This window comes from Mastigoproctus giganteus, chromosome 10 (assembly GCF_048544385.1).
Source record: "Mastigoproctus giganteus isolate SK-2022 chromosome 10, ASM4854438v1, whole genome shotgun sequence".
Taxonomy (NCBI): Eukaryota; Metazoa; Arthropoda; class Arachnida; order Uropygi; family Thelyphonidae; genus Mastigoproctus; species Mastigoproctus giganteus.
In genome coordinates, this window is record NC_143584.1 from 191,456,191 (window position 1) to 191,469,336 (window position 13,146).

General features: G+C 36.7%; 1 protein-coding gene across 2 annotated transcripts in view; it reads right to left on the minus strand.

Moving 5' to 3' along the window:
• Positions 1-4,740: 4,740 nt before the first annotated feature.
• Pgk (phosphoglycerate kinase) overlaps positions 4,741-13,146 on the minus strand; it is a 110,043-nt gene continuing 101,637 nt past the window's right edge. The window contains exons 11-12 of one of the 2 annotated variants that reach the window (XM_090383477.1): positions 9,017-9,115; positions 4,741-5,139 (exon numbers count right to left, since the gene is read on the minus strand). In XM_090383477.1, coding sequence (XP_090239603.1) covers positions 5,099-5,139; positions 9,017-9,115 — 140 coding nt within the window. In that variant the 3' untranslated portion in view covers positions 4,741-5,098. Of the gene's footprint in view, positions 5,140-5,397; positions 5,521-9,016; positions 9,116-13,146 lie in introns of those variants that run through there. The other variant, XM_090383478.1, reaches the window with a different exon arrangement.

The window sequence follows — 13,146 nt, forward strand, 5'->3', positions numbered from 1 at the left end:
GGGATTTACTTAAAAGATTTAATTACCATCAGGAGTAAAGGAAAGGGTTTTTGCTTCCATAAAGGTGAGTACAGTGGTCTCACAGTTTTTAAATTCTTTACAGTGGGATCAACTGACAATGTTACCAACAGTAAATTTTAAGTGGGGAGCATTCAAGGAATTAATCGTGGATGCTACTAAAAGTTTCATACCTATTAAGAAATATTGTTCAAGGTTTAGGCCTAAATGGTTATCAAATGAACTAATCAGACTCGTAACAGAGAAGAAAAATGCATGGGATGCATATAAATTATCAAGGGACTCAGAAGCCTATGGCAAATGTATCCCCAGTTCAGAAAGGGGGATCGAAGGGTGACACGAGTAATTACAGACCAGTTAGTTTAACTTCTGTTCCAGGTAAAATAATGGAGTCACTGATTAAAGATGCATTGCAGGATCATCTAGACAAGACTGCAGCAATAATTCAGACACAGCATGGGTTTGTTAAGGGAAAGTCTTGTCTGACAAATTTGATTGGATATTATGATGTGGTTGCTTCTGACACTGTTGCGCATGGAAGACTATTGTATAAATTGGAGCAGAATGGTATTAGCATTAGTAGAGGCATTTGATGCAAGAAAGCAAGCTTATGCAGCATCAGCCAAAAAAAAAAAAAAAAAAACCCACTTCCACTTCACCCCTCTGTTCGTTCAAAATACCTGTCCAGCTGAGCCTTAAACTTATTTAGGCTATCAACCTCCACCACAAGGGATGGCAGTCTGTTCCACCAACCAACCACCCACTGGCTAAAGGCAAATTTCCGCACGTCTATCCTACATCTGTCTTTCCTCAATTTGAATTTATGCCCTCTCAGGTGATTTTTCTGAGCTAGAGGAAGAATCCCATCAGCATTGAGCATGCTTAAACCATTCAAGGCTTTATACACCTCTATCAGATCACCTCGCTGGTGCCTAGTCTCCAGACACTGTAATTTGCAAAACTTAAGCCTTTCTTCGTAAGAGCACCCCTTTGTTCCATTCACTAATCTTGTTGCCCTTCTCTGTACTCGTTCCAGCAGCTCTACATCCTTCTTGAAATGAGGCCTCCAGACCTGTATACAGTACTCTAGGTGTGGCCTGACCATTGCCTTATACAATGGAATAATCACCTCCTTATCCCTGCTGGAAAAATTCCTGTATATCATTGACAATACTCCATGAGCTACTCTTGCAGCCCGTCTGCACTGCTCAGAGAACTTCATATCTGCCTGCACAATCACCCCCACGTCCCTTTCATTCTCTACCACTGTCAGTGTAGTACCACAGAGTTGATACGTTGCTCTGGGGTTGCTGTTTCCCATGTGTAGTACTTTACATTTGTCAATGTTAAACTTCATTTGCCACCTCTCAGCCCATCTGCTCAACCTTTCCAGATCCTGTTGCAGCAGCATAGTGTCAGTAGTGTCCTTGACAACCCTGCCAACCTTTGTATCATCTGCAAACTTGGACATTAAGCTTGATATACCATCATCAATATCATTTATAAATACAGAAAACAATAATGGACCCAACACTGAGCCCTGAGGGACTCCACTAATAACATTAGTCCACGATGAGCAGTGTCCATTGATTACCACTCTGTCTTCTCCCCCTCAACCACCCCTTTATCCATAGCAGCAATTTGCCTCCAATGTCACACTGCTCCAATTTGTGTAGCAGTCTTCCATGTGCAACAGTATCAAAAGCCTTTCTAAGATCCAAGTATATAATATCAAAGTTATTCCCTGCATCCAGTTCTTTTGTGACTGCATCATAGTATCCAATCAAGTTTGTCAGGCAAGACTTCCCCTTAACAAAACCATGCTGTGTCTGAGCTATAACTGAAGTCTTGTCTAAATGATCCTGCAGTGCTTCTTTGACCAGTGCCTCCATTAATTTTCCTGGAACAGAAGTTAAGCTCACAGGTCTATAATTACTTGTGTCAGCCTTTGATCCTCCTTTGTGAATTGGGGTCACATTTCCAGTCTATGGGTACCTCCCCTGAGTCCAAGGAAGCTCTCATAATTATGGCTAAGGGTCTGCTTACCTCCTTTAATATAACTGGATAGATCCCATCCACCCCAGGTGCCTTTCTTGTGTTTATCTTCAACAGTTTCTCCTCCACTTTACTCCCAGTTATTTCAAGATTCTGTAGCTTACTGCTAGAGTTGAATACACCTCTGGCATTCCCCTCGCTGAATAACTCCTCATGTGTGAATGTCGATGCAAAATATTCATTTAGTTTGTTAGCTACCTGAGCAGGATCATCAACACTTGACCCATCAATATCAAGTGGACCAATCTGATTCATCCCCTTCCTTCTAGAGTTTATATAAGTAAAGAACTCTTTGCTGTTTTTCTTTGCATCCCTTGCCAAGGATTTCTCGTAATCTGGCTTCGCCTTCCTAACCTCTTTTGTAACCTGGTTGCATATCAACTTGTATCTATCATAGGCTTCTGTGTCATGTGTTAATTTGTAAGTATCCCATGCATTTTTCTTCTCTGCCATATGCCTCATTAGTTCATCTGACATCCATTTTGGCCTAAACCTTGAACAATATTTCTTAGTTGGTATGTAAAGCCTAGTAGCTTCCAAGATAAGTTCTTTGAATGCTTCCCATTTTGAATTTGCTGTTGGTAACATCATCAGTTGGTTCCACTGTATAGAATTTAAATACTGTCTCAGTCCATCGTAGTCGCCTTTACGGAAGCAATAACCCTTCCCTTTACCCCTAATGGTAGTTACCTCTTTCAGTAAATCCCACTTCAGCACACTGTGATCACTGCCACCTAGTGGTTCATTTATCTGCAGATTCTTAATGCATGAAGAATCACTGCTGATAATCAAATCAAGAGTATTACTCCCTCTAGTTGCCTCCCGAACATGCTGATGTAGAAAACAATCATCCAATAAGTCCACAAGAGCCCTGCTAGTGTGTGTGAGTAACCAGCCCCCAAATTCCAGTCAATATCTGGGAAATTAAAATCTCCCATTATAAGACTCTGATTTACTGGCCCACTCTATTTCCCTGTACAGTTCCTTATTATACTCATCAGAGTCATTAGGCCTATAGCACACTCCTACTCTCAATTTTGATCTCCCAATGCTTATGTCACACTAAACTGACTCAACACTGCACTGTCCAGCGATGTCGACTGGCTTCACTTCCTTGGTTTTTATGTGTTTCTTAACTAATAGCATAACCCCTCCCTATCCCGTCTATCCTTTCTGTAGACGTTGTACTCCCCAAATTGCAGTTCTGCATCCCTTATATCTGTGTGAAACCACGTCTCTGATATCCCAACAATATCTGCCTTTGATGTTTTGAGCAATACCTCAAATTCATCAAATTTATTTACTAAACTCCTAGCATTGGTGTACACGCAAGTATACCTGCACCTGTTTCTATTCTTAGCTACCCTAACACAACCCATGTGTTTACTTGTATCGCAATGGCTCCCAGCAGTCTCTGAAATACCATGCATCTTGTTTTTCATGCTTCTGCTCATTCTAATAGAAGCAGTGCAAGAATCTCTTTCACCTCTGCCAGTGGCTACTGTCAATCTATTGGTCTTTGTCTCCCCCCAAGCTAGCAGTTTTCCGACCCACCTAACACTGCCTCGATAGCATCAGCAAATATTCTTGCACCCTTTCTATTTAAGTGTATTAATGGTAAGTTGCTACAATGGATAAAAGGATGGTTAAGTGAGAGAAGACAGAGGGTGGTAATCAATGGGTGCTGCTCTTAGTGGACTAATGTTATTAGTGAATCCTGCAGGGTTCGGTGTTAGGTCCACTGTTGTTTTGTATATTTATCAGTGATATTGATGAAGGTATATTAGGCTTAGTGTCGAAGTTTGCAGATGATACAAAGGTTGGCAGGGTTGTTAATGACAGTAATGGCAGTGTGCCACTGCAACAGGATCTAGATAATTTGGGCAGATGGGCTAAGAAGTGGCAACTGAAGTTTAACCTTTACAAATGCAAAGTAATGCATATGTGTAGAAGTAACCCGAGAGAAATGTGCCAACTGTGTGGTACTACACTTAAGGTGGTAGGAACTGAGAAAGACCTGGGAGTAATTGTGCAGTCAGATATGAAGTTTTCTGAGCGATGCAGACAGGCTGCCAGGGCAGGTCATGGGATTTTGTCAATGATATATAGGAATTTTGCTAGCAGGAAAAAGGAGGTGATTGTCCCTCTGTATAAGGCAATGGTCAGGCCACACCTTGAGTTCTGCGTACAGGTCTGGAGACCTCATTTTAGGAAGGATGTCGATTTGCTTGAACGTGTACAGAGAAGAGCAACAAGACTGGTGAGGGGAATGAAGGGATCCTCTTACCAAGCGAGGCTTAAGTTCTGCAAATTGCAGTGGCTGGAAACTAGGTGATCTGACTGAGGTGTATAAGGCCTTGAATGGGTTGAGCATGCTGAATTCTTCCACTTGTTCAGATTACGAACCTAAGGGGGCATAAATTCAAATTAAGAAAAGACAGATGTAGAATAGATGTGCGGAAATTTGCCTTTAGACAGCGTGTGGTTAATTGGTGGAACAAACTTCCATTTGTTGTTGTGGAAGTTGATAGGAGGAACTGGACAGGCATTTGGAGGAAATGGTGTGATTTTTTTTTTTTTAAAAAATCACAAAAGAAAGCAAGTGTATGATGCTGCATAAGCTCATACACTTGCTTTCTTGCATCACATGCCACTACTACTGCTACCTGCAAAGTTCCATTTTTTACTTTCAGAATGTTAAGATATCAATATCCACACCAATATACCTTTTGTTCTTTATCTACAACTGTTTACAAAACATAAGGGGAAAAAAATTGAAAACAATAAATACTGGGAATATCATACAAGAGATAACATGGTTTTTCATTTTTTTTAAACAATTCAGCTCAAGCATTTTATGTGTGTAAGATATGAACATGATAAAATATTTTAGTTTTCATAACACTCTTTAATTCATATATATATATATAAATGAAACGTTGGTGAACCAGTGTGCAGCCATCATCTATGAAGTTTCTCTGACTATCTTCAGGGAACATATTTTTATTGGGGCCTTATCTTGAAATTAACTATCAGACAAAGCTGCTACACCAGGTAGTGTTTTACCTATCAAAGAAAAAAAATGCACAATTTATAAATATAATGAAGTATTTTCAACATTCAGAATAAATATGCAATAATAATTCAGTTTGGTTTTCAACCTACTGTGGACGCTCTCTCTCCTCCCCCATCCCTTCAACATGGTGGAACAACTGAGAGCAGCTATTCCCTTCTTTAATGGGACTTTCAGTTAGTTTCTGAGATATATATCTCAAAAGCACAACAAAAACAGAATTTTATTTTCAAAAGACTTAAAACCTTGAGTCATTTAATTAGCTTTGGGTGTGAAACATGAAGTACAAAAACCTATCAGGGAACATATTTTTATTGGGGTCTTATCTTGGAATTAGCTATCAGACAAAGCCACTACACCAGGTAGTGTTTTACCTACGGAAGAAAAAAAAAGGCACAATTTATAAATATAAAGAAGTATTTTCAAAATTCAGAATAAATACACAATAAAAATTCAGTTTGGTTTTCAACCTACTGGGATTTCCCCCCTGTTAACATGGGGCAACTGAGAGCAGCTATTCCCTTCTTTAATGGACTTTCAATTAGTTTCTGGGATATATATCTCAAAAGTGCAATAAAACAATTTTATTTTCAAAAGACTTAAAATCTTGAGTCATTTCATATATATATATATAATATTTTTTTTTTTTTTTTTTTAAAGTGGATTACATCAAGAAACAAAATTTTACAAATTTACAGCAGAAACCATGTCAGTGTTAGGTGGTTACTAATATTCCTCCATAATAGAAGATTCAGATCAAGGCATTTTGTGCAAGCAGTTGAACCTGTGCTCAGGTGTTTGCCAAAGCAGCAGGTTCATCAGGTAATGTTATCATTAGCATAGCACTATAAATGCTCTTAATTGTTCTGTCTTAATTCCTCACTGCATAAGAGCTACCATTCTTCAAATCTAATGCATTGGCAGGCTGATTAATTTATGATTTGAGGTGATGCATTAATTAGTTTAGTGTTCAAAATACAATGATTCCACAACCATCATCTTGTGGCCTTCTGAAAAGACAGGGCCCAATGGTCACTGTAATTTAAGTTATTTTTTCTTAAAATACTGATCAATGTAATTGCGGTTGGGTTGTACTATTATAATACCTGTATAAATTGGTATCTTGTGATAGTTCTGCAACTATCCCATGCTTTAATTTTTCTCAATTAAACCCTCTTTGGTCATACATTTTAGCATCTTTCTTTTGCAAAATCTTCCCAGTGAAACATGCATTTATAGCTTCCAGGATAAATCCTTTGAATACTTTCCATGAAGAACTTGCATCCAACAGCTTATAGTTGTCTCTCCAGTTAATAGAGCCCAAGAAATACCTCAACCATTACAATGAAATCCATCTATTCAATGCACCTTTCCTTTGACCCTAGAAATCTCTACAGACAATAATCATTTTATGATGTTGTAATCACCACCTGCTATTGGTTCCTGCACTGCTGAATTTTGTATGCAGTTTGAATCCTTGATGAGAACCAGGTCGATGATATTAGAGCCCTTGTACTTTCTCTTACATGTCGGAATAATTAATAATCGTTCTGATGGTTCAAAAAAATCTCTTACATGTCGGAATAATTAATAATCGTTCTGATGGTTCAAAAAAATCTATTTCCCCTATGGAATATACCCATGTCACGATTTCCAACCCATGGTGTTGGACAGATGAAATTGTAGTAGTTTGACAATAAAGGTTGTTTTTCTGTGGCTTCCCTATTTGTTGCCATAATGAGGCAATCACACTTGACTGCCCATTCAAGTTACCCATAGAGAATTTTTGTCAAATTCCTCAGAATTGTTTGGTCTGTAATGTACTCCAATCATCATCTTCCCTTTACAGCGTCAGCTTGCATCTCATAAACTTAACATCCATCTGAACTTTATCTGACTCTGGATACAGTCTGACTACTTTCAGAGAGCTTAAGAAGCATGACTTATTCACCCTCAACTCTCCTGAATATACTATACTAATGAAGTTTTTCATCTCCCAAGTGTGGACAGCATAATGCCTCTGCTACTCCTATTGTCAGCATTGATGAATTTTAATAAAAGCTAGGATCAACTAATTAGCAAAAGTTCAAATCTGTTTCATTCATTTACAATACTCCTGGCATACCATATAGACAAATTAAATTTTGTATCTTTTGGCTTTTTACAACCACAATATTAGAAAATATTTTCACCCAAGTTATTTCCTGGTATTATGTGACTGCTTGTGGTTTTAGCACCTATGTCAGCATTTCTTTCTATACATAAGAAATTATAGGTCACACAATACTCACAGGGAGGGTGGAAGTGTGATTTTTTTTTTCTTTGCTAAAAAAAAAAAAAACATGCATCATTATTCCAATAACTTCTCTTAACCCTCTAAATTAGCAGTATTTCAGAATCCTTAATAACACTAACTAAAACCTTTTGCACCTCCTCTGTTCAAATTGATTTCATTTTCATCTTTACAAAACAAATATCTTTTATCAACTGGGACAGGCCCCACTGAGAAATTTTCCTCATAAGCCTCGAAATACCTCAAGTCTACCACTAGGTTTTCATCATATATTCCCTCTTATCATGTCTGGGCAGAATTTCAAACACGAGAACATCTTGTCCCTTATCGTGATATTTTTCCAGCATGACCTTGACCAAGTCATCAGTTTGTTTATGTTTTAAGTCATTAGTACCCATGTGGATGTATCACCATACCCATTAAATTCATAGCTGGTTCACAATTTTTGTGCCTACCATACTCCGATTTTGTTCTGTCTTTGTTACAGAATGCATTTCCAGTTTCCCCTACAACTGAACCCCCAATAAGACATCAACACGTGCTCTCAGAGGCTCAATCTCACCTAACAGTACATAGAGATGTAACCTAAAGTTGCTTGCACTCATTACCTTTATCACACAGAAAAGAACTACCAATACATAATGACAATAAGTACAAGTAACAGAGGCCACAGCTGTCAATGACAATTCTCCCATCAGTCAATGTCCTGTGGCATATTTTTAAAGATTTAAATAATAAAAATATCAAAATAAGTACTGAGAAATTTACCTTTAAAAATTTTAAAATTATAAAAAATTCAACAGACAAAACTGTCAAGACACTGAGTCCAGTCTGGTGTTGATATAAACAAAGGAAAACTAAAAATGAGATTCGGGTGTACTTATATTCACTGTTCATTTGTGGTGAATATAAGTTATTATTTTCCAGAGAGGGACAAACTCCCATAGTAGTATATTTCTGGATCAATTAGTGACCATTTCTCTTATTATTATGATAACCTTATGGATTATTTGAATTTCTATTCAATGAGAGAAGTTCATAAACTAAGTACAAATGTTAAATGGCAAATCTTTAAAGAGCTAATTCTAGAAGCTCCTCATCTTTTTATACACTTCAAAGCATTATTGTTCCAGGCATAAGCCAAGTTGCATGACCACTGAACTGATGAAATTATTAACAGAAAAGAAAATGGCATAGAATGAAGAGAAATTATTAAGTAGCACTGAACACTATAACAATAATAAACTAAAGTTACTCAGAGAGTTGAGCTATGCAACAGACTTTGAAAAAAAATAGCAAGATGCAATAATAAAAATTTTTTTGAATGTGTGAATACCAAAAGGAAGGTACTCAATCATACTGACCCAAGATAACTTTGTAACATCACTGATAACTTTAAAATGGATAGTTGAGCTAAATAAATTAAATGTTGGGAATATTTTTTTTCAGGTGGTACTAACTAGAGACCATGTATTTAAATTTAGTGGCATAACATTATTATTCACATTAAAAGAATGCTACACGGTAAAAATTTTATATAAAAGTAAAAAAAAAAAAAACTAAGCATGGAAAAGTACCTTCTAAAAGTTCAAGACTAGCTCCACCACCTGTGCTGACATGACTAACTTTGTCTTCTGTGTTCCATTTGGCACAACAAGTTGCAGTGTCTCCACCACCTACAAGAAGGAATGTAACAGTTATTAAATTAAACTCCTGAAATGGCTTTACAAAATCTAGTAGATTCATTCTGGGATGAATGGGAGGGACCTATGATGCCTTGCTAACTTAAAGCTAATGTCAACAAACATCTTTCCTCTTCTCAACTTCCAAAGGCATTACATGTCAGAATTTTTTAGCATACTGTACTTACTATCATGTACATACACATTTTTTGGTGTACTAATTCCAAAAAATGTAACTATGTATGTAATAAATAAAAATGTTTCAATTCCAGTCTACATGATCAGAGATACATTTTTTCTTACATTCTGAAGCACTGCAGTAATAGGGGTAATGCAGTAATTCTCTACATATTTTGATGTACATTATCCTTATGATTATATTTAATAATAGTAATATAAAATGACAGCAAATATGATTGGTTATATAAAAACGTACATTATACAAAATATTTTCACCGAAATATCCAAGGCAAAAGGAATTTACAGAAATGAAAAACCCTGGCTAAAACATTTCTTAAGTAGAGAAAAGTAGGTTGTGTCATTAACAAACCAAGCTGCATCAAAAGAGAAGGTAAGGACAAACAAGTTGAGCAACCTAATTTTTCATGCTTGGCAATCTGTCAACTTGCATGCAGTTTTCTTAACTGTCTCTGCTGTGTATCAACACCATATTTGCTATACTGGCCTGAAAATAAGACCACCTTCCCAAATGGATGCTACATTTGTGCTGGCATACTTTAAGACTTTTTCAGCAGGCAAACTAAAATTTTGACATAAATGAGTACACAATATTTTTTCTGACTGTAGATTTCACCTATACAAAATGGTGCATTTTGTATAAGTAAAAATATTGAAATTAAAATTTTGCATAAGTGAAATATTATTGGCACACAATGCATGCCAATATGAGAGCATACTTGTTACATGATTTTTTTCCTATAGCCATATTTCAGTTCTAACAATAACCTGGCCATAACCGAAATTAATGGTATGTTGTTGTTATTTGGTTTTTAGGAGCATTAGCAACTAAGGCCATATTGCTCCGGGGATATACAATGGTCATTCCCTGACCTTTCCGTATTTGGTGGTCACGGGCTCGAACACCAGTCTAATCAAGAAGCATGTGCTACGCACTGCTGCTCCTGCCCACCTGAATGAATGGTATAATTCGAGTGATACAAACTGAAAACCCATACTGACCAGTATTGTTTCCTAGATTCCACAGTTAGGCATTAATACAGAAAACAATTCACCCATTCCATCCATCCAAAATGTAAGTCTGCCATGATAAATTTTGCCATTACAACAGTTGTGAAATGAATTATTATAAAATAAACAAATAAAATACAGAATTAAATGTAAAATATAATATAATTTAAAATACAATAGATGATATAAATTTACTAAGAATATAAAATATATATATTGTATTAAAAAATGTTGAACCCATATTACTATAAAAACTTTAAAATACTATATATACATTAAAAGCGCTAAACTCATATTACTGTAAGACTGCAGCATCTGCTGCCTTCCTCAACATAAGTAGTGCTGCATTAACAATTCATTGTAAAGTACTAAGCCTTCCCGGCAGGCCCAGGGTGTGCTATGGTACACCCTGGGCTCCATGCTCCATTTCCTGTATATCAGGAATGTGGACGTTACGTTTGCTATATTACGCAGAGGACTTGGGCCAAAGGTTCTCAATTGGCTTAATAGTGGCTCCCCCTTTATAAAGTTTACCTTCGAGGTCGAGTGGGACACTCTGCCATTTTTGGATGTCTGGATTTACAGGGTGGGCCGACAATTAAAAACAAGAGTGTTTAGGAAGGATATGTGCCAGGCCCGGTATACTCATTTTGGCTCTGCCCAGACTGTAGGTCATAAAAAGAGTGTGGTTAGGGCTTTAATGAGCAGAGCTTGGTTGCACTGCTCTACCTCGGAGGATAGGGAGGAGGAAATTAAATGGGTCATGGCCGACCTTATGAGATGTGGATACCCCCGGAACGTGATTGAAGGTTGTTGTGGACATGGTACTCAAAGGGAGTACCTGGCTCCACCAAGTATATTCCCTACTATCCGGGCGTGTCGCAGCCAATAGCCCGCATTTTATGGTCGTACAAACTACGTTGTGTGCAACTTCCAGGCCGGAAGCTGCACGTGGTGATGGCAGCAGTTAAAGACCCTGTAGTGGGGTTGTCTACAAAATTCAGTGTCCAGATTGTGGGGGATGTTATGTAGGTGAGACTAAGCACAGATTACGTGATAGACTAGGGGAGCATAGCAGGGTGCTTAGGTTGGCTAATGTCTCAGGATCAACCGTGGCGGAACATGCCTGGGAAACCAGGCATGGTATAACAGCCGAAGGAGCTGTAATTACAGATAAGGTAGAAGGTTTCTGGAACCGGAAGTGGCTGGAGAGCTCATAAGGATTTGTTCCTTGGGTGATTATAGCTTGAATAGGAATAAGGGTTGTAGGATCAATGTAATATTTGAGACCGTTATCCTGGATAGGGATGAGCAATTTAAGGTCATACAGCCCTGTGCCACTTCCGGTTCTGATATACAGGAAAGGGAGAATGCACAGGTACCATAGTATGCCCTGGGCCTGCTGGGAAGGCTTAGTACTTTATAATAAATTGTTGATGCAGCACTACTTATGCTGCCGAAAGCTTCAGTTTTACAGTAGTATGAGTTTAACGCTTTTAATGTATAGTATTAAAGTTTTTATAGTAATACAGGTTTAATGTTTTTTAATACAATATATATATTTTATATTCTCAGTAAATTTATATCATCTATTGTATTTTAAATTATATTTTACTTATTTATTTTACATTTTTATTATGTTTATAAAGTTATGATTTGTCAGAGCTGGCGGCATCAATTATGGATAGATTTCCTGACCACAGAGGCCTTTTTAGTGTTAAAAGCCTGTTCCTTGAATTCCAGAATCTTTACAGCTTTATGAAAAGAATTAGGAAGATCTATTACATAGTGAAATTTGATGGTTATCAAGAGGGAATGTATTAAAACAACTAATCGAAATGAAGAATGAGTACTTATTGTTTTTGGAGCAACATCTTCCATCAGCAAAAGGATACAATATTCAAATTTAAAGACAGGTTTAATGATTTTAATTAGTTAATTAACATGTCCTACTCATCTGACTTATGTGAGAGTGTTCTAACTTATGTGAAATCAAACTTTCAAAAATAGGTGACAGCAATAAAATGTGGATTCGAAAACAATCTACTTTTAGTGTGGAAGAATTCTGTTTCAATGAACAAGAAATTGATTCTGTTATTGAACTGTCATGTGACACAGCATTCAAAGACTTTCACAATCAGGTCTCACTGATAAATTTTTGGCTACGTTGCCGTGAAGAATATAAGCATTTATTTCCAAAGTTTGTAGAACAAAAATACGTTTCAAAGCAGAAAAAACAATCATTCAACAGGTAAAACTGTGGAAACAGGACTACTGCCATTAATTGAACTAATTTCCAGATTTTGGAAAATTTACCTTTCAAAATCATATTTACGTAACTAATTATAATATTAAAATGAGGTATCTCCAGTGTATGTCTGAGCAATCAGTTTATTTTCAAATCATTTATTCTACAGTGAAGAGAGAGAGAAAAATTCAGCTGTTTTATTGATGTTTCCATCATCAAATCTCAGAAATCTTTCTATGAACAATGTTCTCTGTGACTGAAAAACATCTGAATATTATCAAAAGCTGCTGATTTATTTCTGACATCTGAAAGTAGAGCGTAATTGCCAAAAGATTTTTTTTTTTTTTCATCCATCAGCATTTCTACAATAAAATTAGGTAAATCATTTTGTATGCTTCCTGTTCGGTATTACAAGCTCTACAGAAGATTCTAAATGTTCTTTTAATAGAGGAGCAAATTCTGAAGTGGGCCTCTTAACAGTCTTAATCTAGCACTGGATATATAAAACATCATTAAAGAGCAATCAATACACAAAAATCAAATATCATTAAAAACATATATTTGCACT